This window comes from Microcebus murinus, chromosome 8 (assembly GCF_040939455.1).
Source record: "Microcebus murinus isolate Inina chromosome 8, M.murinus_Inina_mat1.0, whole genome shotgun sequence".
Lineage (NCBI taxonomy): Eukaryota > Metazoa > Chordata > Mammalia > Primates > Cheirogaleidae > Microcebus > Microcebus murinus.
In genome coordinates, this window is record NC_134111.1 from 53,772,501 (window position 1) to 53,795,497 (window position 22,997).

Here is a 22,997-nt window from a genome sequence, read left to right on the forward strand (position 1 = left end):
CACTGTTTCCCCTTGAAATATTTTCCATTTGATGAAAATAATTTCTCCTGGAAAATGAATTCTTTCAAACATTTACTGAAAGCCTATTTTTAGGAAATGAAATTTTAAAATCCAGTGTCTTTAAAATAACAAAAATATGTCAGGAAGTGAATTTGAAATAAATCACAGAAAATAGTTCCAATGTGTATATATGAATATGTGTGTATCTCTTACATATGTATTTGTTTAAGAGCACGGATATATATATGCATATACATACATATATATACACATACACAAACACATATAGGTAGCATAACTACGTTTTAATACACACACACACACATACCCACTTCGCTGGACCTAAACATGCACTAGCAAGTTATTTTAGGGCTTCAACTCTTCAGAAAATCTCATTATGTGAGGAGCGAAGTGGCTCTGCGGGGAGCATTATGGAAATATCTGGGCTTGATTTAATGAGGCTGTTCACATTGGTGGAATATCAACTTAACAGAGAAAAGTCTACCCAGGGCGTCCAAGTTACCAAAATGAAAATTGGCAATTGAGATGATAAGAACGTGGCTTTCTTCTGCGAAATCACTTCAGGTAACAGAGATAACATTAAATAACATACATTCTATGCACCAAGAACAATGTTTTATGTACCGAGTCTCTTATCCGTCTCTCCTAATGACTTCCCTTAGCGGGTTGTTAGTACTTGACAGCAGGTCTCCGTGCGGGGAACTTTTCTCCAATTCCACATTCAAAGGAGGTCCATCAGAGAGCATGATTGGCAATTTTCGTCATAATCTGCACATTATTAGCATCAAAATTGACGTGGCAGTTAACACTGGTGGGTTTTGATGTACCTTTCTTCAAGTTCAAGGAAACCCCTCCAGTAGCCAGGTTGGCAGAGCGGGTCTCAGCAACCCAGCGGTGGCTTTGCAGAGGCGAAGGCGCAATACACATGCATGAGAAATATGCCAAGAACCATTTCACCCGGGGAAAAGGAAAGCAAGGAGAGAAGGGGGCGAGGGGAATAGAGTTCGAACTTAGAAAAGTGTCTAAGGAAATGCTTCAGAATAATATCATGTATCTAGAGATTCAAGTATTTCCCAGATCGAGTGGAACTCGGTAGTTGGAACACTGAGCTGAAAACGCCTCTCCAAATACTACAGCGATCTATCTTGCCCTCCCCACCCGCCTTCCCTTTCCCTTCGGTTCCCTTCTTTTCCTTGGCCTGGCTGGGTCAAACTTATAAGCCATCACTTTTTGCATAAAATATGCAAGACACTTCCATTCCATCAGCACTGAAACCAAAAACTCAAAGAGAGAACGGTTGGATCGAGCAGGAGTAGGCGCGATGGCCAACCATTCCCACCTCGGCTTTGTCCTTCTCGGGAAAGGCGGCCACAGCCCTCCCCGCCTTGCGCCTGAACGCAGCAAACAATCTCACAAACACTCCCGCTGCTGCCTGCGCTCTCCATTCGCCCTCCCGGCCTTCACGCTTTCCACAGGCAGGGCCCCTAACAAGCTCAGGCCAAGAGAAAATTTGCCACCTCCTCCCACCCTCGTTTAAAGAATAGAAAGGAAGGATAGAAGTAAAAAAGCAGCAGCAGCAACCTCCGGAGTGACTCCTCCCCCTCCCCCAAGCACCGGCGCACACCGTTCCCCTCTCTTTGTTGTGGTTCTCCGCTGCTTCTGGCCACGCGGTTCAGTCGTGTGACCTGGGCCTGAAAGCGCACAGCCAGGGCTAGAGACCCCAGAGGACTGGTTTGGGAGTGAGGGACATTGTCCTCGGGGAGACCAAGAGCTCAGCACAGAGGAGGAAAGTGGGGCCTGGGCGGCGGGAGACAGAGGGGGAAGAGCAGGAGAGATGGCTGGGTTGCAAATACAAAAATAGAAATAATTTGGGGGGACGCCCGCCAGGCTTTCGCGCCGGCTTCCCCCCCCCCCCATTCAGGGCAGTTTCCTTTCAGCCTCCCGCGCCCCGGGGCGCCCCCTGGCGGCAGCGGTAGCAGCGGGCAGCGCGCAGAGGGCGCAGGGGGCGCAGGGGGCGCACAGGGGACTCCCGGGCACACGCAGGCGCGGCCCCTGGCGGTGGCGACGTAGTTATCTGGTGAGGGGAGCCTCGTCCCTCTGGTCTGGCGGGCTCACGGCGGTTTTACTAAGCACGGCAGCCGAGTAAGGCAGGAAGCCGCTCTCTGAGCGCGGTGCCGCGGCGCTGCAGCCAAAGTCTGAACCGCCCGTGGCCCCTGCGCCGCTGCCGCCGCCGCCTCCGCCGCCGCCCCCGCCGCCGCCCCGGGAGCCCAGGGCTGCAGCTGCGGCTGCTGCGGCTGCTGCCGCCGACTGACTGCTGTGGCAACTGAGGCACGAGCAGGGTGCGGAGCCGCCGCTGGGGGGCGCCCCGGCTGCCGCCGCCGAAGAGGCTGCAGCCGCTGCAGCTGCTGCGGCCGCTGCAGCCGAGGCCGCGCTGTTGAGCCCCGCGGCGGCCGCGGGCGCCTGGTAGAGGCCCGGGTGGCGGAAGCTGCACAGCAGCTCCGGCCGCGAGTAGGGGTGCGAGAGGGCGCGGAAGGTATCCAGCGGACGGATGGAAGTGGCGAAGGGCGACGATGCCGCCGCTGCCGCGCCAGAGGCTGCAGCGGCTGCCGCCGCCGCCGTGACGCCCACGTGCGGGTAGTAGTGCAGTGGCACGTGCGAGTGGAAGGGGTAGGGCAGGCTTCCGGTGGCAGCCGCGTGCGTCATCATGTAGGTGTAGAAGCTGGGGTCGGCCGGGTGCGGCCACGACATGGCCAGGCGTTGCCTCTTGTCCTTCATGCGCCGGTTCTGGAACCATACCTGCAGGGAGAGCCGCGCCACGGCCCGAGTTAGGGAGCTCCGGGTGTTCCCGGCCTCCGCCCAGGGCCTCCCCGCCCCTCCTGGACTTCCGAATGGCCTGGTCTACTGCACTCCGATCAAGCCTAGGCCGAGCCCCCTCTGCCCTCCCAGCTGGCAAAGTGTGGACGGCTGTGTGTGGACCAACGTGGGCACACCCTCCGCAGTCTTCTCCCCTGTTTTCGGCTGCGGCTCCAGGAGCCTTTGCTCTCTTACTTCACGCGTTTTCTTGTCCCATCCCCAAGCTATCCTCTCCCTCCCGCCACCCACCGGTGTCGGCCTCGCTGAGCACCCGGCTCTCAATCCCAGGATTTGCACGGGGATTCTGGGCAGCCTTTGAAGAGAGGCTGCTGTGCAGCTTTTCTGAGAGATCTCTGAGAGAGGTCTTGAGCCCTCCAAGCTGAAAGGAACTGCCCCTAGGGGCATGGGTCCGATTTTTATATTGAAGGGATGATTTTGTTGGAATCGTTCGTCTTAAATGAGTGACGAGAGCAATGTCTACCATAAACTGGGAAGGGGACTTTTCTACCCCTCCCAACAGTATCTAATGAAGACATCATTCGTCACAACTCGAAATTAAAGAAAGCCCGATCAAACCAGAGGGAGACTTCCACACCCCTCCCCTACCCCTGCGGAGTTTTTTCTTTTTCTGCAGTGTCAAGTGCTCCGTGAAGTGTTCAAGTCTCCCAACCTCCTGGCTATCTCTCCCAGACGTATAATAAAATTAATAACTTGAAGTTATATATAAATAAGGACAATTTCTTTGCGTATTCCCCCTCAGGAGGTTGCCCTTTTCCCGTTACCCAAGAGAAAAATGTTTAGGAAACTACTTTCTCAACCCAATCGATTTTTAAGATTACAGTATCCTTTTCTCCATGTAACGATTTATGTGGAAAATAAATCTCCAAGATCAAGAGCAAATGAAAAGTTTTACCTCTGGTTTGTGCTGGAGGAACAAAGACCACCTGGCTCTCTGCTGCCTAGGGGAAAGTGGGGCCCTGGGCATGGGCGAGGGGCATCTGGGCAGGCCCTGGGCACAGTCGAGCAGAGGCGAGCGTTATTCGGCACGGGGCGGCCATTCGGGGGCCCTCTTAGGTCAGCCAGTGCGGCCAACCGTTCGGACTTCCCAGCCGAGAAATAAGTAAGCCAATTCCTTTAGTGACTAAGACCCCGCGGACTTCCAGGCCCATAGCTAAATCTAGCCACCCAGACAGGAGAAAGCGGGGAAAAAAACCAAATCAACCCAGACGCCCCCGGGGAGGCCAGAGCAGGCGCGCGCTGGAATCGATACCTTGATGGTGGTTTCGGGCAGGTTGAGCGCCGCGGCCAGCTCGCACCGGCGGGGCCGGGACACATAGTTCTCCCGGTAGAACTCCTTCTCCAGGCGCGCGATCTGCTCGCGGGTGAACGCCGTACGGTAGCGCCGCACCTGATCCGCGCCGGAGCCGGAGCTACCCAGCGCCGCGCCCCCGCCGCTGCCGCCGCCGCCTCCATGAAGGCTGCCGAGGCCTGAGCCCGACGCCGACGTCGTGGTGCCCGCGGCCGAGCCGCTCTCTGCGTACCCTGGCAAACAAACGGCCGACAGCGCATGAGTCTCTGTAGGACCGAGGGCCCCGCGCTGGTGGCGCGCGCGGATGTGGGAAGCCGCGTCAAGAAGGAGAGCCGCTGCCGGAATTGATGGGGTCTGTCATGCTTACAAATTGCTGCTGTTAATGGAATCAATAAAGTTTGGGCAGCCCTTCATAATCAAATAATAGAAACTGAATTAGGTAGTTTCTTTTTAAAAAATTAGAAATTTTCAACCAAGGAGGAAAATTGGCGGAGGGAAAATGCCTATCTCGGGCTGCAGTTTGGGAAGCTCTGGGTTTGACCTGGTCTAGAGACCGCAGGGCAGTTTTCTGTACGGCCTCTAACCGCTCTTTGACAACCTTTTGGGTTTGATCAACAATATTTTAAGACTTGCAAGACAGCAACAATCAAACCCGAGCCATTAGGGGGTGAAACCTACTTTCCAACTCTTTCTTCTGGTGACCTAAGCGGGTAGAGCAGAGGCGCCAGGCGAGGCTCCCTCCGACTTACCCAGAAGAATGCCTCCACCACCCAGCCCTGGCTCAGAGGCAGCGGGGTTCAGAGCAGCTGCCCAGGGCACGTTCCCCAAGAGCCACTCAGCTGCTGACTAGGGGTCTGTCGGCTTGCTCCGGCTCTTAGCTCGGAACGCAGAAACATTTTCTCGGATTCAGGAGCGAGGGCGGGCGGGGCCTGCCGTCCCAGTCTCCGCAGGCCTGTGCGCCTCGCTAGAAAGCTCCAGGAGCAGAACCGGAGGGCACGGTCCCTGGCTAGCGTCCTGTCCCCTCCCGAGCCAGCTCGAAGTTGCTTGCTTGTGGAGGGTCGGAGAGGGGCAAGGGCACCAGGAAGGGGCGGCTGGGGCCGAGGAGGAGAAAGGAGGATGGGACTGGAGAGCGCGGCGCCGGCGGCGTGGTTACCTTTGCCATTGTTTTCCTTGAGCGGCGTAGCCCCGAGGCCGCCGGGGGAGCGCAGCGCTGAGCAGCCCACCTCCACGTCGCTGCTCATGTCGGCCTCGGCGGCTGCCTCTGAATAATGGCCTGGCTTCTTGCGGCTCTCGGTGACGGAGGCGATTTCGGAGGAGACGGTGCTTTCGCTGCCCGGGTGCTGCAGGTTGAACAAAGTGTCTATTTCGAATTTGCCCTTGGCGGGGAGGTCTCCCAGTGCGCCGTGCAGGGGGGCGGACGGCAGGCGCGGGCTGAGGCGAGCCGGGTGCTGCGAATTTTCCAGGGCCTCGAGCACTGCATTGCCAGCCGAGTCGGACAAGTTGGAGAACCTCTTGCCGGCCGTTGGGCTGTGCAGCCCTCTCTCCATCAGAATCATCTCTTTTCTTATTCTTTCCATCATCTCAGCTTTCTTAAAAATGTCACAGTGGCTCGGCTGTCCCGTCCTAATGATGGGCTGCGCCTAGGGCTAATTCTCATTCAGCCCCAGCGAGCGCCTCTAAATATTATTATCTCTTTCGGAGGGAGGCGGAAAAATTGTGGGATGCCAGAGCGAGGGAATGACTGGTCAAAATGACCCATACATCCTTCCGAGCTCGAGATGTCATTCATCAAAAAGTAGCGCCCGCTCGTCATTAAGGTACGAATGACGCCGTTCGAATAATCATTTATTGTAACAGGTTTATAAGCAAATAAATACACGCTCCTGTCAGTGGGTAATGAAGGCGGCTTCGGAGCAGACAAATAGATCCAGGTAGGAGGCGAGAAGAGACAAGTGAGGAGGAAGGCTCCGGTCCTTTGCCCGCTCAGAGCCAGTTCTGCTCGCCCGGGGGTTTGGCCTCGGGGGTGAAATTGACAGTCTGATTAATAGAGCGCGCCGCGGCACATTTCCCCCTTCATTTAGGGGCATCATTACGCTCTCAGTTTGCTGGGTTGCCCCTTAGGTCCTAATCATGCAGCTCCTTCCTCATTTTTCCTCGGACATAGATACGTGTTAAATAATAGATAATGCTTTGACTTTCCAGAGTGGATCCTCGGGAAGGTTTTTTTTTTTTTTTTTAACATTTACGAGCTGGGGGCGTAAATGGGGGGGACAAGGGGGAGGATGCAGGAAGAGTTGCGTAAGGAGAAGACCTTGCGCCGCTCCTGTCTGCATTACTTATCTTTTGGATTTCAGAACCAAATATGTATTTTATTTACCAAATAGGACACCGAGTTCTCTTCCTCCCTACTTCTTCGCTTCAGCGTGGATGCTCTCCTCCCACCCCAGGAGAGAGAGAGAGAGAGAGAGAGAGAGAGAGAGAGAGAGAGAGAGAGAGAGAGAGAGAATGAATCTCCTAGAGTTTTGAAAGTGCTTTCTTGCTACGTGGCCGGGGAGGTGCGTTGGGCCCGCGCCTCCAAACGGAAATCATTAGGTCCTCTCTCATTTTCTAACACCGTTTGCAGAGTGAGTTCTTAACTTGAAGTCCCCTGTTTTTTACTTTTATAATCCTGCTGATGGATAGGTTTCTCGCCTACGCATTTCCCCGGGGGTGAGGGGGAATGAACTAGGTTGGACGATTATGATCGCAGAATTCGACTGCTAACTTTAAACATAGTCACGATTTACAGCGCCTTACGGGCCGCTCTGAATCCACTTTTACATAGCCAACTTTTCCCCTCCTCAAACAGAATTATTTGTGGCAAAGCCGTCAGATTTCAAAGTCAAAGGAGGAAAAAGGAGATACTCTGCTTCCCCTTTGATCTGGCTGCCCTCCCTTTCCCACTTTGCCTTTCTTCCTTCTCTCTTCCCTCCCCTCCTCGATCCCAGTCCCTTACCTGTGGCCACAGGTATTCCCAGCGCTGAATCCGAGCGTGGAGAGTCGCCAACCAGCCTTGCCGAAGCTCCTTGAGGCCTGAGTTTGGCGGCTGAGCCTCTTGGCGATAAGTTTGATAGTCATAATGACGCCGATGGCAACCATTTTAACGAAGATCAATCTTCACTCAAGGCCTCTCCTCATCTCCTCCCCTGGCTGTACCCCACCCTGCCCAGACCCCAGAAGCACTGTGCTCGCTGACCAGCCTGCAGCCCAAGGGAGAAGAGATCCGCGGACACTGGCAGGACGAGAGGACAGGGACGGGACGCAGAGATCCGCCCGTGAGCTGAAGCCGGCGAGAGACCCTTGCAATCTGGGCGCCGGGCGCGGGTCCTGCATCCCCGCTTTAACGCCAACCCAGACCCCAACCAGGGCCCCCTCCTCTCCTCCTTCCTGACACACCCAGCACATCGGGGTGTGTTGGGAGCAAATCCGAGATCTATTTGCCCGTGTCTGTTGGCGCTTTCCTTTTAACCTTGGACCCGTTGGGGGCGCGTCAGGAATGTAAGGGGAGGTGAGGTGTGAAGTATATTTATATACATATATACACACATATAGTCAATGCCAGAAGTTTCTCTCCTGTTACCCTCGGCGCCAACTTATTCCAACAGCTCAAGCTTTGCGTAGAAAATCAATTCCACCTCTTTAAGGGAATAAACGGAAAGCTCAATAGGCAAGCAGTGCCTGGAGGCGGAGGATGGCGGCAGGGAACGCACAGTGGGCGTCTGGCATAGGGACTAGGACAACGTCCACCTCCGCCCCTGCCCCAGCGGTCACCCAGCCCTGAGCACTCTGCGTTCTCCTCGCGAGGCTTTCTGGCCATTAGCGCGGCGGGGGCCTGGGCCCGCGAACGGCCCCACCTGCTCCCTCCCTACTCCGCAGCCCTGACGCCCCTGCTCCACCACTCCTGCAGTCGCTGCCCCAGTGACCCAGGAAGGATCCCCCTACCCAGTCCCCACTGGCTCAGAGGACTGATGGACACCTTGGTCCAGGCTTGAGTCTGTGGGGGACTCGGGGTTGGGGAGGAGGCAGAGGAAGGCCCTGGCGGGACTGCGCGGGTGCTGGTGAGCGGAGATGCTGCCCGGGCGGAAATTCGTGGATGCCTTTATTGCTGTCGTTTGGCGCCCCCATCTGTTTTCCTCGCGCTTTCGGCGGCTGTGAGTTGCTTTTCAATCGCGGGAGCCGCCTCTGGGGGCTGGGGTGAGGATGTCAACCCCTTCCTCCATCACCCAGCCCGCGGGCCTCCCCATCTTCCCTTCCTCTAGGACATGGCGCCTCTGGTCCCAACGGCCGAGCAAAACCGGACCTCAGTCTTTTGAAAAGGGAGAACACCGTTCCTCCGCCGACACCTTCATTCATTAGTGACTTTAAAAACTATTTCACACCTTTTAAATAACATGAACATTGCATTTCTAGTAGGTTTATTACAAAAAACACATCCGAGACCATGTCAGCGAAAGCACTCAGTAAAAGACACCTATAATTTTGCACTAAACTGCGTTTGCGGACAATAATGTTTCAGGAGGCACAGTGAGCATTCCTGTCCCTAAATGTCCCTAAATTTACGTAGATTCGGCACCTAGTAGTAGTAGTGGTATTGACTGACTTACATAAAGCTATTAATGTGCAATTCCAGGTACTTTTTGTGTTTGCATCTAAAGCCACAGCACCTCTATGGGATAGATTCTATTATCCCTACTCCAGAAATGATAAACCTTCCACATAGGGATTTGCTCTTGATTTAGACTTATCTCTGATAATATACCTGTTCGAAGGTAGTTAAAAGCCTTGGGCAGCATTTTTATTTTTCTCATTTTGCACGTCTTATTTAAAAACAGGCCTACCTCAAAAACATTGAGCCTTCCAGTGAGAAGATGAACGCAGTTCTGTTGATGTTTATTCCTGTAATACCCAAATTTGTGCCTCTCCCAAACTGTGGAGGTTGAGTCTGGAAAGGAGCCTGTCCAATATTCCCAATTTTTAGACGCAGCCTCTGGGGCTGTCAAAGCCTCCTACCCAGGCTACTCCTACCTCCTACTGCGAAGGTACAGGACCCACTCAATAAAACAAGAAAAAAATTCAACCGACGTCCGTGTGGCTTGGCAGAAATTTTTCAAATGGGGTGGCGGGTGCGGGAGTGGGGCCTGCGGGAAGAATTTTCTCCATACCGACTGAAAAGCACCTTTTGCTAGAAAGTTGAAATTACATGGAAGAGGCCTAATTTTTTTGTTAGGCCTCCAGACTAAATATTTGTTTCTAGAGTAGTGGCAGGTCCTCTGAGGTGAAGTGGTAAACACTTTGGGTCTGGGACTACAGGTAATAAAAATCTGTCCCCGCTCACGAGGGGAGGGGGCAAAGCCTGAGCTGTAGTGGAGCTCCGGGCTGCCAGGCCTGGCTCTCTTCCTCACGGAGGGCCCCAGGCAGCTGGGGCCAAATAATTGAGGACACGCATCAGGACATATGCTCACTCCAGAATGGGAGCTGCAAGATGTGGCGGAACAGCAGGACCCCCAGAGCCTGGGCTGCCAGCCCCAGTCACGTTTTCTTTAGGCTAAGCGCGGTTTCCAAGGAAGAAGGTTTCGGTTTATAAGGGAAGACGCGGTTTGGCGACTCCAGGCCTGACTTCGCAGTGGCAACTTCATGTTCCCTTTCCTCCCCAGGCCCACTTCTATCTCTCTGTCTCACCTGGGTCTCTCTGGCAGCTTCTGTCTCTTTTTCCTCTCCCCAGTCAATCCCATGCCCCACCGGGGACTGTCATGGGTGGGGCTTGGGTGGCTACTTTCTCCTGGACTCTACGGCTATGCAGACCGGTCGCCTGCCTCGAGCTTGTGCGCCCTCAGACGCGACGGGAAAACTTGCAGGGACATCTAGCGCCAGGCGTGGGGAATTGCGCGGCGCCAAAGTGGAAAGCCCTGCTGAACACTAGCCCTTCCGCCTCCCTCTTGGCGCCCCCTTCATTCTTCGGCATTCTCCTAACCTTCATCCCTTTGCCCTGCTGGTGAGAACATTGTGGATTCCCCACGGAAACAGCAGGCTGTTTGAGGTGGGAATAGGCAAGTAGACAGGCTTATTTTCTTTTATCTCAAACTGGCCCGCAGAGTGAGCGATTACTGGCAATTATTTGTATTACTTACAAGTTAATAGTTTTGCTAGAGAAGTGTATTCTAACCCCACACCTTGAGATGTCCGATAAAACTGCAAAAAAAAAAAAAAAAATGGGATCCCAGCTTTTATTTTGCAAAAAAGGCAACTAGCTACCTGAGTCCTCAGGCCGTGCCCCCCCAACCCTCCAGCACCCCTTTCACAGTGAGATTAGTGCTTCTCTTCAAGGGAAGAACCTCCCTATATTCAGTTCTTTCCAAGGCCATCCCAAACAAGGACCCACTGTCCTGGCTGTCCTGCCAGAGGCAAATCTGGATCCACCAAATAATGCTTCAGGTGGGAAAGGGTTTAGGGTTTTTGTTGTTGTTGTTGTTGCAAACGATTTTCACTTAATAAAGCCTAATTGTTTTGTTAAACCCAAACAGAACGTATCACAGACATAAAAAGTGCACTAACGCAGGACTCCACTGTGGGCTGTTGCTAGAATCCTCTTTCTTCACCCCAGGTTTGGCTTGTTGTTGTTGTTCTTTTGATACTTCCAGCACAAGTCAAACTGAGTATTTCTTGGAGAGGGAAAATTAGCTCCAAAGTTGGCAGGACACAGACTTGGTTAAGAATGCCCTCAGTTCCACTGGACTTAAAAAAAAATCTTTACCTTGGAAGTAAGACACTTTCTACACTGACTCTTTGGCTTCTTACAAGTTAATTAGGAGGGTGTCCTGCATTTCCTGGTTGTGCCCATGAAGACAAATGCTTTCAAAGGAGTCCTGAGGACCCCACTCTGGTAGAACCCTGTCTTCCTACCCTTAATGGCCACTGATTATGTGCTTAATTGAGTTCCTTGCTATCTTGGCAAGCAAAGCAGCTTCAATAAATCTAAATTGCAGCCTCTATCTCCTCATTCCCCAACCCAAGATAGGAGCATAATTTTAAAGATTCTACACAGAAGAAAAGAGAGGATGTGACTTCCAGAACAGCATTCAGAAAAGGGGTGCTCATGGAGGGAAAGGAGGGAGATGAGCAAGTGATGAGTAAAGTGGGATTTGGGGCAACAAAGGGCCATCCTGAGCCTTTCACCAAAATTAGGAGCAGTGGCAAAACTGAGTTTGACAAAAGAATGAAGAGTGTTTGGAGACATTTGCAGTCTCAAAAGTTTTTCATTTAACAAAGTTTATTTCTGTTGTTAAGGCCCTAACATGATACACCAACACACAAACACAAGGTTCAGTCTGTGTCACTGACCAGCTAAAAATATGGTTCCCTATTAAGTTTAAGCCTGGATAAATTTTTTCTGCAAATTCAGCTTCAAAATTTCTCCCCTACTTAGTATCCTCAGCTTAAAAATTACATGTATCATTGGTTGGTAAACAAAGCAGTCCTGACTTTGCCCGGTACTCAATCACAGCCCTACCATCCAATAGCAGTACCTGCCCTAGGGTGCTGGGTTTAGGGACTCATGTGGACCAAGTCAGAGCCTCTTTCCTAATGGTAACTCCTTTCCACAAGGCTGGGACCTCAAAGCCTATGCTGGAAGCCGGTTTGACTGCAGGTTATCAGGAGGTAAAGCTCCTGATTCAAAACCTCCCTGGCTTCTGAATACCCATTGGGATGGGCACAGAAACCCCATGTCCTGCGAAGGTGCCACAGGACATTTGGAAGTGCAGCCACCATTGAGAAATCTCTTTCAATCTGAGCATTAATTCAGATTTTCCTTCCACTCCTGCACAACTTAATTTGCTGCATGGAAAAATAAGCCAAAAGCAACGGAATGACAGAAATCAACAAAATGACAAAGTTTTTCTTCCTATCTTAATTTCACTTTCTTCATTCTTAAACATGTAACCATTAAAATGTGTTTATCAGATAGCAAATGCATCAGAAGTCCAAGGGCACAAAACCATAGGGATATTTACTTTTAAGAGACTGAAAGTTCGTTAGTTCCAGTTATGTCTTAGGAGTATTTCATCGAATTTGGTTTTTTGGGGTCATAGAAAAAATTTAAAACTATCTCCATGTCTTCCCTCTTTGGGAAAAAAAAAGAGAGAGAGACAAAGGAAAAAATGAAAGTGTTACTGGGTGGCCCATGGTTGGTGGTTTGGTACCAAAATTGTTTGGTAAGGACCCAGCCAAACCCTTTTTAAAAGTTAGCAACTCTGTCGCCTGGCCCTAGTTGGCCTTTTAAAATTGCCGATCCAGCTTCTGTTGCTAACTTTTGCTTTCTTCTCCCAAATAGTGAAAAAAAAAAAATTGTTCTCATCAGCAAACTTCTATTCCCTATGATTTCCTGCAAAACTCAGGCCCCTCCCATCTTGAATCTGATCATGAGTATGTCTAGGACTTCAAAAAGGTCAAATTCTCTTGCTTTTCCTTTGCAACACCCCTCTCATAACTTCTCCCTTTATTTGAGCCTTTTATGGTTACTGCATTTTGCATGTCAACACTCCGAACACCGACAGCCCACCCTGAAGTGCCAGGCCAGGCCAAAGAGGGCCTCCCTGGCTCTCTTCTTCACCCACTCAGGGATTGTCTTTGGTCAGGGAACAGCCGGGCTGGGTGACAAGTCGTTTTCCCAATGACAGGCTTAGGGGAGCAATTTTCTTGGAGATGGGCTGGGCTGGGGAGTCAATGCCACAGAACCAAATGGGCTCACTCTGAGGGATCTCACACACACACACACCCAGCACCGTTGACTCATTGGATCTAATATTGCTTCGAAGGCACAGCTTTAATTTCACTGCAGGACTCACCACACTGGTGCCCCAATTACTAAGATGGAGGGATGAGGACTGCAGTTCTGAGGCTGAGAATGAAGAAAGGAAGAGGAATGGGGCTGTGATCCCTAACACCCTGGCAGCAGGGCCCCAGAGCTGGGCCTAACTTCACCAGTACTACCCCAGCCCATCTACCCCTCTGAAGTCAGACCCAGTTTCTCCGTGCTGTTCCTATCACAAGCCCCGACTTTGCTTTGAAAAAGCGCCCTCTTAATTTGCCCCTCTCAGTTCTCTGCATTTGGCAGCTTGGGAAAGGAAGCGAAACAAAGGTCTCTGGGAAAGTGAAGTTTTCAATTAATTTGCTGTGAGTAACGGGCGGGGTGGGTGGTGGCTGCAAAATGCAAGAGGCCGGTCAGCTGCTGGCGAGGCACAGAAGCTTCACGGCGGGCGGCTGAGTGGCTTTCTCCCGCGGCGCCTTTCACAGGATCTTTCTGCCAGCCGGGGGACGCCACGCCGAGGCTAGGGAGCCCAGGTCTGGAGGCGACTGCCCCGCTGGCACTAATGTAGAGGCGAATAACGTGTAGCAGGAATCCTTGGACTTTTCTTGCTGGGGCAGATTGTCAGGCTCACCGCGCCGAGGCCGGGTCTTTCCTCTGCTTGACTTACTTGTAAGTCTCTGCCGCCAGCCCCAAGGGCGCTTCGTGGGCACTTTCCGGGCAGGGAGCGTGTGTGTGTGTGTGTGTGTGTGTGTGTGTGTGTGTGTATAGGAAGGGTCTGCTCCAGTTGGTCTTATATGGTCAAAATGCCTTTGCCTGGTACCAATGCGTAACGTAGGGAAAATACGCTCTCTCGGGTTTGGGGTCTAGAGGTCGGCTAACCAAGGGATTAAACAACAGTATCAAAAATTGGTCTGTTTTCACATCATTCTGACCATCTCTGTCCGTCATCTTCATTTTGTTGTGCAGCTGGGTAGCCGAGAAGAGGTGGCAAAAACAGTCGTTGCGGAGACAAGGCGCAGGCCTCGGCGCCCGCCTCCGTCGCAGACTGGGCCCAGGATGGGCCGTAGCGCAATCAACTCGTGGGGGTGGCTGCAGCGCAAACGTCTGGGTCTTGGGGAGGGCGGGAATGGGAGGTGGACTGCTCAAGGGGCTGGGGAGGGGTGGGGGCCGGGGTGGGTGGGTCCAGCCCAGCTTGGGCCTGGAGCCAGGCTCCCCCGCACCCCCACCCCCACGTGGCCCCATGTAGCCAATGGCACGGCCCCCGGCGGGCGCCCTCCGGGCGGGAGGCGGCCCCCCGACCGGCCCAAGGCCCCCTCCCAACCTGAACTTCGTTTTTATAAACGTCCCGCGATGAGCTAACCTGTTGGAGGGCGGGCGGGCGGGAGGCGGGAGGCTAGCAGAGGGAGAGAGGGCGAGAGGAAGAGGGCGGGAGCGAGCGCACCAGAGAGAAAGGAGAGGAGGGAGGAGGCGCGCTGCGCCATGGTGTCCTGCGCGGGGCCAGGGCCAGGGCCCGGGCCAGGCCAGGCCGGGCCATGAGCCGCGCCGGGAACTGGGACATGGACGGGCTGCGGGCGGATAGCGGGGCCGCCGGGGCCGCCCCGGCTTCCTCTTCTTCGTCGTCCGTGGCGGCGGCGGCGGCGGCCCAAGGCCAGTGCCGCGGCTTCCTCTCCGCGCCGGTGTTCGCCGGGACACATTCAGGACGGGCGGCCGCGGCGGCAGCGGCGGCGGCGGCGGCGGCAGCGGCTGCCTCTGGCTTCGCGTACCCGGGGACCTCTGAGCGCGCAGGCTCCGCCTCGTCGTCGTCATCTTCGGCTGTGGTCGCGGCGCGCCCAGAGGCTCCCCCAGCCAAAGAGTGCCCAGCAACGGCGCCCGCTGCGGCCGCTGCAGCGCCCCCGGGCGCTCCAGCGCTGGGCTACGGCTACCACTTCGGCAACGGCTACTATAGCTGCCGTATGTCGCACGGCGTGGGCTTACAACAGAATGCGCTCAAGTCATCTCCGCATGCCTCGCTGGGAGGCTTCCCCGTGGAGAAGTACATGGACGTGTCGGGCCTGGCGAGCAGCAGCGTACCGGCCAACGAGGTGCCCGCGCGAGCCAAGGAAGTGTCCTTCTACCAGGGCTACACGAGCCCCTACCAGCACGTGCCGGGCTATATTGACATGGTGTCCACCTTTGGCTCCGGGGAGCCTCGACACGAGGCGTACATCTCTATGGAGGGTTACCAGTCCTGGACGCTGGCTAACGGGTGGAACAGCCAGGTGTACTGCGCCAAGGACCAGCCACAGGGCTCCCACTTTTGGAAATCGTCCTTTCCAGGTAGGGGCGATGGAGAAAAGGGGAGGACACCAGGGAGGGGGAGAAAGAAAAAGAAAGGACTAAGAATGTATGCTCCTTCTTGGGAGTGGGTGCCTGTGCTCCATGCCTGACCAGAGTTAACCCGGTAGAAGTTTGTCCAGTTCGTGTGAAATCTGTATCATTCCCTCAATTTAGACTGCCTCTCACACAACCCTTTCTTTTATGTGTGAAGCGCAGGCACAGTTTTTCCTCCTAAAATTGAGTCTGTTTGTGCCCTTTGCTCAGGCCTCTCCCTTTCCTCCTAATGAGGCTTTTTTCCTAAGAAGTGCCACAGAGTTGGGCCCCTACTTTGCAAGGGCATGGGTCTCCTTAAAGTTACCATTAAAGCTTTTTTAGACAAAGCCCACAAGCTCCAAACACAGGAACATGGGAAATCAAACCTTGGAGCAAAAGACCTGAATATGTATGCATGTGTGTGTATGCATGTGTGCCTTTGTATGTATGCAACCAGCATTTGCAGAAACTCTCCTTATGAGCTAGCCTAATAACCTTGCCATAAAATTGCAGGCTTGTTAAGATGCCGGGTTTTTTTAGAAACCATGATGATCCATCAAATTAGCCTTTGTTTTGAAGTGCAAATAATCTTTCTTTAATGTGTAAATATTATGTGTATGTAAATCATAATAAAGTCTGAACAGCCTGGTTTTCTTTATTTTCTGCACCTCTCCAGACACGTACACACACACACACACACACACACACACACACACACACATATACACACAGGAGTTCCCGGGTAGGTGCTCCCAATATCCCAGTCTAATTTTTCCCATGCTGTTGTTTGTACCAGGGGATGTGGCTCTAAATCAGCCAGACATGTGTGTCTACCGACGGGGAAGGAAGAAGAGGGTGCCCTACACCAAACTGCAGCTCAAAGAACTGGAGAATGAGTATGCCATTAACAAGTTCATTAACAAGGACAAGCGGCGGCGTATCTCAGCTGCCACGAACCTATCTGAGAGACAAGTGACCATTTGGTTTCAAAACCGAAGAGTGAAGGATAAGAAAATCGTCTCCAAGCTCAAAGATACAGTCTCCTGATGTGGGCCAGGTTGGCCACAGACTGTTTAGATGCCTTCAATTGTCTCCAAAAGACCTTTGGAAAGACTTGAATATGTATTTAATTCCCCCATCCCATGCCAATGATGGCAAATTTTGTGAATTGTTTTCCTCTTTTCCCTTATCTGTCTCTAAAACCTTTTGCTACCCAACCTAACGTAGTCCTGATTTTTACTTGTTTATTATTGGTTTTGTTCTTGTCTAGGTTTATTTTTTATGGTGTTTTTAATGTTCTGTTTCTCCCTCTAGGCCAGTATAAAGGACTTGAAGTATTTTTGAATAATCCCCCCAAATGATTTTCAGAAGTGCCATTCTGATTTAACGGTTTTAATTTTTAAAATCACTTTATGTGTCTGTTTCCAGCACTGATTATCTTCATAATCCATTAGGGCAGAACGATTTGCAGTCATTCATATCCTGTAATTAGGTAATTGAATCATTAGCTCACAGCAGTTGCCCTGAGGCAAGTGGAAACAGCTCTAGGCAGGCAGTGCTCTGGGGTCACCGGGAAAGTCTGAAAACAGGAGGATGAAGGTGCTGCGATAGCTTTAAAACCAGCTACCTTATTAAGTAGGTTTTGCATTGACATTAGAATGAAGACAATCTTTCGACTTTCAGTCTTTCATTTGCTGTTTTAGTTGTTTATTTTTAGCACACCTTGTAGGTTTATGTTTTTATAATCTTTAATTTGAAAATAATGTGTCTTCATGGATGCCTTCATTTCTTGAGCTCTACATACAGGTTGTTTAATGGTTGCAATTGATGGAGTGACCTATGGATGATATAAATGCACCCCTTTCTTTGGCCTTGGGTGTACAGAACTGCGATAGAGGCCATCTCAATCCTCAGAGGCTGAATCAATGTGGCCATGAGTGAGAACTTATGTCCATAACTCTATGAAGAAGTTGGCTGACCAAATGCATTGGACCTCTTGTGGAGCTTTAAAATATCCAACAAATACAAGAAATGTGGAGCTATAAGGTCCAAGAAGAGAGAAAGATGTTTCTGAAAATGATAACTACTTTTAAAGTGCTGCATATTTATACAATTAAGAAATTATTTTTGTAGTTGCAATGTCTGTGAGCTGGGATATGTGGGCAGTGCTTCAGGCATTTAAAAATCACTTTTTTACTCCTAGGGAGATGCAAATAAACAGAACTTTCTTATTTCCTCTGAGCCTTATACATTTGTTTTCTTTTTTCATGTTTATTCTTCCTCTAGAAACTATTCTTATTTATTACAAAATCTTGCTATCCTGAATGCAATGATGTTCTGTATAGATGAAGGAAACACCAGTTCTGGTCTCTGAAACCTCATGCTCTTCATTTCTGCCCACTTCCCTCTTTCCCTGTGGCTTTAACTTTCTTAGTGATATCTTCAAACGAGGATGCAATTTGAGGTGTTTCAAATGATTAATTTTTACCAAGCCAGGTCCAAAAACATCTCCAATAAAATTTTACTTGTCTTTCGATATTATCATTTTATTTATACAGTTCTATTTATTTTTAAAATCCACGTGTATTTGTGTGCCTGAGTATAGACAACTCTCACAGAAGCTTTCGACCTAGAAAGCCGTTGTAAATACGTGGGCTAGAAAGGTCTTGAAATTAGAAAGACATACCCATATTTGGCAATCGAAAAAAACACATCAGGTTTATCCCATATCGCCTTCTCCAGGCAGTCTGCACACAGCAACTGACAACAGAAAACATAATTACACAACCTCAACTTCCAGGCTCAATTTTGAGGCACTACGAGGCCTTTTTGCCACTCAGGGAAATGGCTGCTGAGGGACTGGGTGACTTGTCATTGTTAGCTCCAACACAATCAATTTAGTGGTCGCTAATTTTCCATATGTAAGTTAGTTAAATATTGATTTTTAATACCTCACATAATATGTTAATTTTTCTGGCGGGATAGCTCCTTTCTGTCTCTGAGAGAGAAAGTGCAGACACCTAAGGTTGGGAGCTACTTTCGTTTTCTCTGGCCCAGCTTGACTTCTTTCATATCTCACTGGGATTGTGGACAGCCAACTTCGTTTTGTAAGGGGGTGATGGGGGAGATAGGACCACGATTCAATTTCTGGAAAAGGAATAGCCCATGAAAATGGGGCCACACCGTCCCGGACCTTACACTTCGGGAATGGTCTCTAACATTTTCGTTGGTTTTCTTACAAGATGTGTTTTCATCAGAAATGGGCATATTTTTTCCTTTTCCCTCATCGCCATCCTCCCCCACCACCTTCTACACACTATTTTTGTAAGTTCCAGACTCCAGGGCCTCAATCCATTTCCCTGGTCCATTTCTCTCGTTTCCCTTCTGGAGTAGGGGAGATTGCCTGAAGGTTTTCCTTTCAGCCGCAGTTTGTGCGTCAGTTTCCCTCCGCCTGAGAGAAACGGGAGGTTTGCTGAAGATTAAAACCGCTCAAACGCCCCGTTGGAATTTGGATCGACGGCTAAATCAGTAACAGATGAAGGTTTTGCTTTTTTATATGCGTTCCTTTTATATTCCAAATTGCGGAGGGAGGAGAAGAACCCAGAAGTAGCCGCGGAACGGAGGCCGCGGGGGGAGCACGGGGTGCAGCGCGCTTGGTGAGAGGCCTTTACTTCGACTGGAGACAGGCCGCAGGGACAGCGCCTCAGAAACTGAGCGGGGTTTTGGCGCCGCCGGTGGGGAACCGAGGCCCGCGTGTCTATGCGTGATTCAAGGAGCGAAGGAAGCTTTGGAGCCTGGACCCAAGGCCAGACAAAGAGGTGACCGCAACGCTTCCGTACGTCTAGGCAGTCAGCCGGGTCCCTCTGGTTCTGCTGTCAGAGTCAGCCTGGCCGACGCGATCTCCGGCTCTGGGAGGCGCTCGGCTGCTCCTGAAAGCGGGCCGTGACCGCGCGGGCTGGCGACCGCAGGCCGGCCGCACCGCCCTTCACTGTTGATCTTGACCGTGCGGCTGCGCCTCGCTAGGCATGGAGCGCGCTCGCCATCTCCTGGGCGGTTGGCGGCATTGGCAGAGCTCACTGTTTAGCTCCTAGGTCAAATCCTTTACTATTCTCTCAGTCACTGGCCAAGCCTCCTACTAGCCCTCCCCTCCCCGCCCTCCCTCCCTCCCAGTCCTCAGCTCCGCGCTCCACGCATAAAACTTTGCTTGCCAGACCTCGAAAGTCATAAACTCGGGGGTTGAAGTGGGGCGGCTGGGCAAGGAGCAATTGGGGGAGCCTAGCTGTTTTAGTCTTTTCTGTTTCTCACTTGGTTCCTTCATTCCTTTAGTCTCAAAGGGCAAACAGCTGTTGTGAGGTGGCACAAGGGGTCCGAAAGAGACATCCCTGGGCTTGGAAATAGCAGGGAATGGCTGTGCACTGAGACGTTAGGAGCAGAGACTGCAAGGACCCCTGGGTGCTGAAGCTTTGGGGCCTGAGGAGGCCTCAGATCTTCCAAAATACGAAAGGTTCTCCAAAATAAGAGCTATTAGGTATTCGAGGCCTGTTCCCCTAAGTCTCTAGGAACTGGGGTGCAACTAGTCTTATCTCCACCTCCCATGAAAGGAGGGGAGCAGAGTCTTTCTATGCCTGAGCTCCTAAGAAAACTGGCAGAGCCCAGTGGAGCTCCAGACTTCCCCACCCCCACCCTCTCCACCCCCGCCCCAGAGGCCGATCTCGTTCCCCAGAGCCGCCCAATTGGTCGCCATAACTCACACAATAAAGTCGCAGCGCGGTGGTCAGCCTTGCCCTCCGGCGGCGCCTGTGTGGTCTCAGTGCAAGAGCTGGCGGTCTAACCAATTCCAGCTTGGCTTGAGGACCCAGCAGCCTGCTGCAGGCTGAGACCGGCGCCCGTCACCGCGTCTCTAAGGGATCTTGGGATCGGAGGCAGAAGAGGAGGACAGCTCGTCCTCTGGTCCATCCAGACAGGACGGCCTGCGGCCGGGTCTGCGCTTACTGCTGCCCGCGAGAAACTGCTGCTGCCCTTCCCGCTTCCCTGTTCGCCAGACCCGCGAACTCGCTAGCAGCCCGCGTCCATGCCCGGAGGCGCTGAGGCAAGGAACGCTGCTAGCCGGCTGCCTCCATGCGTCCGCTGTTCCCAGGCCAGGTGGCCCTGGCTCTTCCGCCTACCGTTTGGAGGGATTCCTCCTGCTCTGCCCTCCATGGGGTGAATGGACACCTTGGAGTTCTGATGTGCAGGACGTAGTCACCAAAGTGACTCCTGGAGATAAGAGGAATGTAGCATTTGGCCACAATTGGCGCATCAAGCTGCTGGGTTCCCTGGCTGGCATTCTCCATGGACCTGGATGGCAACTTCCCTAGGATCAGAGTTCCTGGCCATAGGGAGACACGCCAGGGGTAGCATGAAACCTCCTTCCTGGGTGCCAAGTGGGCAGAGTTCGTGATGCCGTTCTTGTGTCTGCCGCCTGGAACTGAGAGGGCTGAAGCAGGGAGTGGGGCTTTGCTGCCAGATCCCTGGGGACAGAGGCCTTTTGAGACAGCCTTTCAATGGGAGGGATTGAGATAAGAGTGGCGTTGCTCAAGCCTAGGGACAGAGCTCATGGTCCTGCCAGACCGACCGGGCTCTCTCCCGACAAGCCGAGAGGCGCAGTTTACTGAAAAAAAATGCCTCAGCTACAACTTAAAGCCGGTAGAAGCAACCCCGGCCCAGACAGCCTGCGGAAAATGGATCACAAAGGCAATTGAGAATAAGATGGGTCCCCAGAGACACTCAGACAAAGGCACCCTCTGCCCAATGGCCCCAGGTCCTTAAGCCAGGCCCCAAAACTCAAAGAGGCTTAGCCTGCGGCCAACGTGACTTGGCTCTGCCGGCAGCCTTGTCCTTCGCCATCGAACATTGCGGGTGTTATCATAATACCCTAAAGGGGGGGAAAATGGGTCGGGGGATGTAGGCGGTGCTGAAATGACCGGCTTTGAAGAACCTGCAGGCAAAGTTTCGTCCAATCGTCTGAGCCTGTCCTCTTATTCCCGGTTGTAACTAAATACTGTTGCGAACGCAGCCGAAGCCCTTTGTTGGAGATGTGTGAGCGCAGTCTCTACAGAGCGGGCTATGTGGGCTCGCTTCTGAATCTGCAGTCGCCCGACTCTTTCTACTTCTCCAACCTACGGCCGAATGGCGGTCAGTTGGCTGCGCTTCCCCCCATCTCATACCCACGCGGCGCGCTGCCCTGGGCCGCCACGCCCGCCTCGTGCGCCCCAGCACAGTCTGCGGGCGCCACTGCCTTTGGTGGCTTCTCACAGCCTTACCTGGCCGGCTCTGGGCCTCTTGGCCTACAACCCCCTGCAGCCAAGGACGGACCTGAGGAGCAGGCCAAGTTCTATACTCCCGAAGCGGCTGCTGGGCCGGAGGAGCGCAACCGTACGCGGCCGCCTTTCGCCCCCGAGTCCAGCCTGGGCCCTGCTGTGGCTGCTCTCAAAGCGGCCAAGTACGACTACCCGGGTGTGGGCCGTGCTGCACCCGGCTCCGCGACCCTGCTCCAGGGGGCCCCCTGCGCTGCCAGCTTCAAGGACGACACCAAGGGCCCGCTCAACTTGAACATGACAGTGCAGGCGGCGGGCGTTGCCTCTTGCCTGCGACCTTCACTGCCCGACGGTAAACTGTGCCCAGGCTCCCCGGGCCGGTTTGGGCCGGGATGGGAGGTGGGGTGCAGGGGAGAGTGCAGAAGGGAGGTGTGAACTGCCTGGGACGGGCAATCCACAGAGAACGGGAGGGCTGACGTGGGTTGGGGCTATGTTGCAGGCCTGCCGTGGGGGGCGGCCCCGGGGAGGGCCCGCAAGAAGCGGAAACCCTACACGAAGCAGCAGATTGCAGAGCTGGAGAACGAATTCCTCGTCAACGAATTCATCAACCGGCAGAAGCGCAAGGAATTGTCCAACAGGCTGAACCTCAGCGATCAGCAGGTTAAAATATGGTTCCAGAACCGGCGCATGAAGAAGAAGCGTGTGGTGCTTCGGGAGCAGGCGCTGGCGCTCTACTAGCCGCGCGTGTGGCCCAGGCCCTTTCGGACAGAGGCCTGGCGTGGGGAGGAGGATTTGGGCCTTGGGGTTTTTCCTTTGGTTTTTCCACTGGTCCAGAAGCTAGCAGGAGAGTTGGAGATCAGGCCAGTTGGGTCTCCGGGAGCTTTCCCCTCTCTCTGAGAAGCTATAAGGGGGCATTCGTTAGCGAGTTGCAGTACAACTGTGGGGGCCTGGGGTCACCTGTTCCTGCTCTTGGCTGGGGCATGTGCACCCACAGGTCACTTTTGCTCCCTTATACTTGGATTTTTGTTTCCTCATGGTTATTTCTCCCTTTTCCCCTCTCTAGCCCTTTCCACATTTGGCAGGCACCTAGCTAGAGCTCTTGAGTGGAAGTGAATATAGGAAGGCCTCCAGAGGGAGTGAAAAGAGCTATGGCTACAGTTCTGTCTCTTTGCAATTGGTTCTTTGCAGCCAAAGAAGTCCTTTGTCGAAAATCCAGGATCTTTACTGTAGAGGAAGGAAAGTGTGCTGTCCCCTCTCTTGTCTGTCCTAGCTATTTTGGGAGGACAAAAGCTGCCCTAGACCTTCAGACTTCCAGAAGAAAGGG

At 52.8% G+C, this 22,997-nt stretch overlaps 3 protein-coding genes across 3 annotated transcripts in view; 2 read left to right on the forward strand and 1 right to left on the reverse strand.

Moving 5' to 3' along the window:
- Positions 1-5,949, reverse strand: part of EVX2 (even-skipped homeobox 2) — a 6,511-nt gene extending 562 nt beyond the window's left edge. Inside the window, exons 1-3 of the mRNA XM_012753444.2 lie at positions 5,337-5,949; positions 4,145-4,416; positions 1-2,817 (exon numbers count right to left, since the gene is read on the reverse strand). The exon at positions 1-2,817 is cut by the window's left edge and continues 562 nt beyond it. Of these exons, the coding sequence (XP_012608898.1) occupies positions 2,092-2,817; positions 4,145-4,416; positions 5,337-5,763 (1,425 nt within the window). The 5' untranslated portion in view covers positions 5,764-5,949 and the 3' untranslated portion in view covers positions 1-2,091. The remainder of the gene's footprint in view (positions 2,818-4,144; positions 4,417-5,336) is intronic.
- Positions 5,950-14,390: 8,441 nt separating this feature from the next.
- Positions 14,391-17,618, forward strand: HOXD13 (homeobox D13). Its single transcript, XM_012753446.2, has 2 exons — positions 14,391-15,344; positions 16,174-17,618. Exons 1-2 carry the CDS (start codon positions 14,561-14,563, stop codon positions 16,422-16,424), a joined length of 1,035 nt encoding a protein of 344 aa, XP_012608900.1. The 5' UTR covers positions 14,391-14,560; the 3' UTR covers positions 16,425-17,618.
- Positions 17,619-21,451: 3,833 nt separating this feature from the next.
- HOXD12 (homeobox D12) lies at positions 21,452-22,411 on the forward strand. Its single transcript, XM_012753367.2, has 2 exons — positions 21,452-22,025; positions 22,173-22,411. Exons 1-2 carry the CDS (start codon positions 21,452-21,454, stop codon positions 22,409-22,411), a joined length of 813 nt encoding a protein of 270 aa, XP_012608821.2.
- Positions 22,412-22,997: the final 586 nt, after the last annotated feature.

Excerpts from the sequence above, each read along its gene's own strand:
- HOXD13 (XM_012753446.2), top strand. The coding sequence starts at position 14,561 with ATGAGCCGCGCCGGGAACTGGGACATGGACGGGCTGCGGGCGGATAGC. Across the intron at positions 15,345-16,173 it reads TTGGAAATCGTCCTTTCCAG|GGGATGTGGCTCTAAATCAG; the intron begins GTAGGGGCGATG and ends TGTTTGTACCAG.
- HOXD12 (XM_012753367.2), top strand. The coding sequence starts at position 21,452 with ATGTGTGAGCGCAGTCTCTACAGAGCGGGCTATGTGGGCTCGCTTCTG. Across the intron at positions 22,026-22,172 it reads GCGACCTTCACTGCCCGACG|GCCTGCCGTGGGGGGCGGCC; the intron begins GTAAACTGTGCC and ends GCTATGTTGCAG.